At 41.0% G+C, this 7025-nt stretch overlaps 1 protein-coding gene across 1 annotated transcript in view; it reads left to right on the top strand.

Moving 5' to 3' along the window:
* Positions 1 to 381: 381 nt before the first annotated feature.
* Positions 382 to 7025, top strand: part of GUCY2C (guanylate cyclase 2C) — a 102605-nt gene continuing 95961 nt past the window's right edge. The window contains exon 1 of the mRNA XM_004387335.2: positions 382 to 598. Within this exon, the coding sequence (XP_004387392.1) occupies positions 382 to 598 (217 nt within the window). The remainder of the gene's footprint in view (positions 599 to 7025) is intronic.

The raw sequence follows: 7025 nt of genomic DNA, 5'->3' as shown, positions 1-7025 counted from the left end.
GCACAAATACTCCATCATATTTGTGCTCTCCTTAGCCCTTTAACCTTTATTTTCCATTTTACCAAGCTTTTTATGTATATAATATACTGCTCTGTTCCTCTTTTTCCAGGTAATCTCCCTGTTTTATAGCTCTGCCCTTTCTGTGAGCAAATACACAGAGTGAACTTTGGTTTATCTCCTACCATAATGTAGCTGCTAATTGCTTCGGGCAGGCTGTATTGCATGGGCCACGTGAGCAGTGGGGCATGACCAGATAGGAGCGTGGGGAACAGTGGACTGGGGGACCCAGCGAGAGGCTATCCAGCTGGAGTTCCTGCCTCCCTGGAAGCCCAGAGCAAACTGAGTGAGCACAAGGAGAATGGTTCAGAGGTGAGCGAGGTCATGAAGACATCCCTGCTGGGCTTGGTTTTGTGGTCGCTGTTCTTCCAGCCCAGGCTGATGTTCTGGGCCTCCCATGTGACTCAGAACTGCAAAAATGGCAGCTACGAGATCAGCATCCTGATGATGAACAACTCAGCCTTCCCAATGTCCCTGGAATACTTGAAAGAAGTGGTGAATAAGGGATTGGAAATAGTGAGAGGACGCCTGGAAAGCGCCGGTAAGAATATGGAAATAATCCTCTTCCTCCCTATCACCACCTCTGGGATCAAAGGTTGCTAAGTAGAGATTTTGTGTTCTTTGCCTAATCATCCAATATTCTCTAAGGGTCCATTCTATAACCTCTTTCTATTTAAAGGCAGTAGATCCTTTGGAAAAAGGATTTGGACTACTAACCTAAAGGTTGGCGGTTCAAACCTACACCACAGAAGAAAGCCCTGGAGGTCTACTTCTGTAAAGATTATAGCCAAGAAAACCCCACGGAGCAGTTCTAATCTCTAACACCGGGGGTCATCATGCATCAGAACTGACCCAATGGCAACGGGTTTGGTTTTTGCGGTGAGCTTTTACAGTCCACCCAGCTCTGGAAATGGCCCCGACCCCGAAAATGTCTGGTGTTCATGGCAGTGAAATGTCCCAGATAAAATGGGGTTTATTGCTCAGTTTTAGGGAGGCATCATGCTTCTTTCTGCAACTGCTCGGAGGCAAGAGTTGGTCTGGACATGAGTTTTCACAGGGTAATCAGTCAAGTAGATGAATTAAGGGAGGAAAGCCATATTGACTCGGAACCTCCCTCTGGACCTTTCATCCATCTGTTTTCTTTTCACCTCTCCAGTAGCTGTCGTTATCGGATATACCCAATATAATACTTTTGGAATCGAATGCATCATTGCACTCTGTCATTGTATCTTTTAATTATAAAATAACCATTATAACCTTACATAAAATGTGCAAAATTAGGAGAAAAAATTCACCCATGATATTTTTTAGCCACCCAGATGTTTCCAGTCTCTTTTCATATGTTTCTTAGTTTCTAGAACATGGTTGGTGACCACTATGGCATAGAACTGTTTTGTATCATTCTGGTTTCGCTTCATATTATTCCACAAGTGACTTTCCTGTAGCTGCATAGTCTTCGTAGTCACCACATAGATGTATAATATTCCTTTGAGTGTATATCCCCCCAAATTACCTAACAATCCCCTACTGAATGATATTTCATTTTTTAATTTCTCATGATTATTTTTTGAACACTATAATGAATATTTTCATCTATACAGGTTTTCTCCACTCCCTGAGACTAAATTACCAAAAGCAGAATTCTTGAGTCAACAAGTAATATTTAATACATCTTAGTGGTTATTTAAAGGAGCCCTTGTGGCACAAACAGTCGAGTGCTTGGCTACTAACCAAAAAAGTGGGTAGTTCAAACCCACACAGTAGCTCTGTGGGAGAAAGACCTGGTGATCTGCTCCTGTAAAGATTACATCCCAAGAAAACCCTATGCAGTTCTACTCTATCACATGGGGTGGCTGTAAGTTGGAATCTACTTGACAGCACCCAGCAATAACAACAACAGTGGTTATTTATGGTTTTAAGGATATGTCTTAATTTTTTCTATTTTAAATCATGCGTCAATAATAGCAACAGTTCAGGTATATATAATAACTTTCTTCTGTGCAATATACAATATCTCTCTAATCCTGGCTGAGACTTGATTCTGATGTAAAAGATTGGATTTGACCTAGAACTCTAATGGAACTAAGAATCATTTAATAAAGCCCCCTGTTTAAGAGGTGATGTGGTATAGTGGAAAGAACACTGGATTTGAAGTCTGAGGACCTGGATGGGGGTCCTTGACCTAAAGCTCTCTCTTTGTGACCCTGGGTGAGTTATGTCCCTTAGTCTCTCTGAGCCTTAGTTTCCTTGCTTCCTGAGTACCTGTCATGTGCTAGGTAAATTCTAAAAACAAATTTGTAATTTACATACATAATCTCTTTAATCACCACAACTTCGTTAACACTGTTTCATAGCGGAGATTTAATAACGTTGCTAGGATCATACAGGTTGTCTGCTTGAAATGAGATTCAAACCCAGATCTATTGGATTCCAAAGAGTATGTCATATTGCCACTGTAAGATCTTTACCAACCGTGACCTCACTTTCTCGTTATAATAAGGCAGTGGAACAAAGCGGTGAGAAGCAGAGATTTGGAATACGACAGATCTTGAATTATATTCCCACTCCACTATTTACCAACTGTGTGACCCCAAGCAAGTAACTTAACTTCTATAGGCCTCATTTTCCTTACTTATAAAATTAAGATAAAGAGTATTAGCTCATGTGGATATAACGTCGATTAAATGAGAAAATTCATATAAACTCCTACCTCCCCCCACCCATTGTCGATTACAATACATAGTGACCCTATATGACAGAGTAGAACTGCCCCATAGGGTTTCCAAGGCTGTAATCTCTAAGGGAGCAGACTGCCACATCTTTCTCCCGCAGAGCAGCTGATGGGTTCAAACCACCGATCTTTTGGTTAGCAGCTGAGTGCTGTAACCGCTGCACACCAGGACTCCTCAGTTCATATAAAGTACCTAAATAACTGACTACAACATAGTACAAACTCAATAAATGGTAGTTTTTTGTTTTGCTGTTTTTGAGGATGTTGACTGTTATTTCTGCTGTTACTATTGTGCTGTTGCTATTGTTAATAGTGCAAGTTATTAGATATGTAAAATAAATAGTATAGTGTATTGGTTAAGGGCTTGGTCTCTGAACTCATACAACCTAAATTTGAATTCATGCTTCATCATTTACTAGCTGAGTGACATTGGGTGAGTTATTTTTTCTAAGTTTCACTCATCTCATTTGTAAAATAGAATTATTAATGATGAGATTGTTGAATGGATTAAATAAGTGGAGTTTAGTAGAGATAGAGGAATGTATGATGATGCCAGATTTGGTGAACTGTTGGCTGAATGTTTATGCTATAGCAAATACAAGTGGAGCAGGTTTTGGGGGAAAGATAAGTTTATGTTCTAAACATTATGTTCATTGCTGTTTAAGAACAATTCTAAGAAAATATATCTAAGGGCTAAATAAAAGAAAACAAACAGTTCAAGAGTTATGATAATGTCCAAAAACAAGAGATTGATATTTTTTTGAAGAACTTAGGAAAGTTTGTGGGTTTTAAAGAACAGGTAAGATTTGGTGGAAAACAATATGAAAAAAAAGAGATTCCTTCCGTCTGAGGACATCACCTCCTCAAGGGCACATGTCCCCTAGCTAAGCACACACTTTCCACATCTTCCCTGTTCTCTCATGTGCTGAGAAGTGTCCTTTCCTCAACTCCAGCACCGAGATAGCAGCTTTGCTTTGGTTCTACCCCATCCACAAAGCCCCAGAAAGAAAGGCGAAGGTTCTGACACCACTCCATAGTCTTCAGTTTTCCACCCACCCTTCCAGAACTGAGCTATCGTGGTGTGTGGCGAGTGCAGGCAGAGTAGGAGTAAGAGGCAGCATGTGGGGCACCTACTTATTTTAAAAGTCAAGCTTTGATTTAAAGTCATGGCACTGTCTGAAAAGTGTTAGGTATTTTCTTGAGAAAATACTTGAAATTTTGGGAAATAAAAGGGAAGAAATTTCCACCCCACCCTACGACCACCAAATTTTAAAAAATAGAATAACACCGTCCATATAACCACAAAATCTTCAAAAGCAGCTTGTTAGTGTTATTGTGTGCCGTTGAGTCGATTCCAACTCATAGCGACCCCACAGGACAGAGTAGAACTGCCCCCATAGCGTTTTCTAGGCTTTAATCTTTGTGCGGGAGCCCTGGTGGCATAGTGGTTTAGTGTTCAGCTGCTAACCAAAAGGTCGGCAGTTTGAATTCACCAGCTCCTCCTCGGAAACCCTATGGGGCAGTTGTTTTCCGTCCTATAGGGTTGCTATGAGTCGGAATCAACTCAACAGCAACAGGTTTGGTTTTGGTAATCTTCATGGGACGATATCACCAGGTTCTCCCGTGGAACCACTGGTGGGTTCAAACCGCTGGCTTTTTGGTTAGCAGCCGAGTGCTTAACCTTTGCTCCACCAGGGCTCCTTAAAAGGAGCATACTACAATACGCTCCACAGAAGCAATTCTCCAATTGTTTGGTCTCAACCTCTTCATATTCTTAGATGTCATCGAGGATCCCAAAGAGTTTTGTTTATGTGGTTATCTTATTGATATTTATATATTGGAAATTAAAAATGAGAAGTATTTTAAATATTTTATTAATCCATTAAAAATAATAATCACAAACATTTTATCTGTTAAATAACTTTTTTTTTTTATTTTAAAAATATCTGTATTTCTCAAACCAAGAAATAATTATAATAAATAGGTGAGAAGCATGGTATTGGATTACATTTTTGCAAATCTCTTAAGTCAGTGTAATCAGAGATGGCTGGATTCTCATTTCTGCTTCTGCATTTGACCTGTTGCAACAGGACATATCATGTCATGACCAGAAAACTCCACTATAAGCGTGAAAGAATGGGAGTGAAAAGGCAAATCATATTTAGTATTGTTATGAAAATAGTTTAGACTTTATGGATCCCCTGAAAGAGTTTTAGAATCCCTCAGTTGTGTGCGGTCCACACTTTGACAACTGTTCTAGCGTATACAGGGATGGATTACCCAATAAGTAAGGTATGCAGGGGTTTACTTGTGCTTACTTACTAATCTATAGAGCACAATTTTACCTATTTTTCACCACATTTTTCACCCATGTGAAACTGTGCACTACAGATTAGAAAGTAAACACAATTAAGCCCGAGCGTACCTTGCTTACTGTAAGCCTGTTCATACCTTGCTTACTGGTTAATCCGCCCCTGACAGTATTTCAAGTTCTAGAATCTGACAGCCTTTGGTTCAAATCCCAGCTCCACTACTTGCTTGCTGTGTAATCCTAAACAAGTTAATCCAACTCTCTAGAGTTCCATTTTCCCATTTATAATTAGGATGATGAAATATTAATTACCTCATAGGATTCAGGGGAGGATTAAGTGGAGTAATGTGTGTAAAAATCCATAGCCCGGTGCCAGGCATATAGTAACAGAGATCATCGAGTTCTATTCTATTAATACATGGAGGAGGAACTGGGGCCTCAGGGGCGAAGTCACTCGTTCAAGGTCAGTTCCCTTTCTCCTTGGCCCTGTGCAGGGTTTCCACCTGGGTTTTGCTGTGCCAGTCATGGGCTGCCCGGAGCTTAGCACTCAAGGGGGTCCTCATTAGTGTCCCTCATGGTGGTAGGAGGGAGCAGAGACTTCCCAGGGGCAGGAGGTGGAGGGGCAGGAGCTAAGTTCCATATTCACAGCTGTACTGTGTGGCCATCCTCCTGAAGCCCTGCTCTCGTCACGTGTCTGGGCATTGGCCTCCATTTCACTTCCTGACTCCTCTTACTGGTTTCTAAAACCCTCTCCTGCCCTGTTTTCTACTATACCCCACAGGCACTCTTCCTCTCCTCCAGGTCTACCTCTGCCTCACTCATACTGTTCTCCCAGCTTCGATTACCCTATATTCTCGCTACAGTTGCAAAAATTAAATTAGGTAAGGGGTATAAAAGGCTTAGTACAGTGACTGGCACATGGTTACACTCAATTAAGTGTAAGCTGTTACTAGACCCATCATTGACCTCCTCTTTTCCATTAAGTCTTCTCTAACTAGTCGAATTATGTTGATTTCTCCTCTTTGGCCAGTCCTACCGAACTAAATTCCTTATTGGTTGTGCAATGGTTAAGCACTTGGCTGCTAACCAAAACGCTGGCAGTTCAAACTCACCAGGAGAATAGACCTGGAGATCTGCTCCCACAAAGATTTCAGCTTAGGAAACTCTATCGGGCAGTTCTACCCTGTCCTACAGGGTCACTATGAGTCGGAATCAACTTGATGGCACACAAGAGCACCAAACAAAATAGTGACATCTCCTGTTTGAAGATCTTACTGAACAAAGTATCAGAGAATTCTTGAATTAACCAAAACAGTGACACAATTCTCCCTTGTTGGTAGACACCTCTCTGAGGAAATGCCTGACATTAGGAATGATGTTCTGGCAAAAGGACCACACACCCTGAGACCAAGCAACAATTTCAAAGAGAAAGATGGTTTGAACCCTTATATTGCTTTCGACAAAAAGAAATTTGTGAGCCAGAGTGAAATTCAGTAAAAACTCTCTTATCTCATTTAGCACACTGAGGAACATACTTTTTTTTTCGTAATTGTACTTTAGACGAAGGTTTACAGAACAAGTAGTTTCTCATTAAATAGTTAGTACACATATTGTCTTATGACATTAGTTAACAACGCCACAGCATGTCAGCACTCTCCCTTCTCAACCTTCGGTTCCCTATCACCAGCTTTCCTGTCCCCTCCTGACTTCTCGTCCTTGTCCATGGGCTGTTGTGCCCCATTAGTCTTGTTTTGTTTTATGGGGCTGTCTAATCTTTGGCTGAACAGTGAACCTCGAGAGTGACTTCAATACTGAGCTAAAAAGGTGTCCGGGGGCCATACTCTCAGGATTTCTCCAGACTCTGTCAGGCCAATAAGTCTGGTCTTTTTTTGTGAGTTAGAATTTTGTTCTACATTTTTCTCCAGC

This window comes from Trichechus manatus, unplaced genomic scaffold (assembly GCF_000243295.1).
Source record: "Trichechus manatus latirostris isolate Lorelei unplaced genomic scaffold, TriManLat1.0 scaffold00184, whole genome shotgun sequence".
NCBI lineage: Eukaryota > Metazoa > Chordata > Mammalia > Sirenia > Trichechidae > Trichechus > Trichechus manatus.
This window is presented reverse-complemented; position numbering and strand designations above follow the sequence as displayed.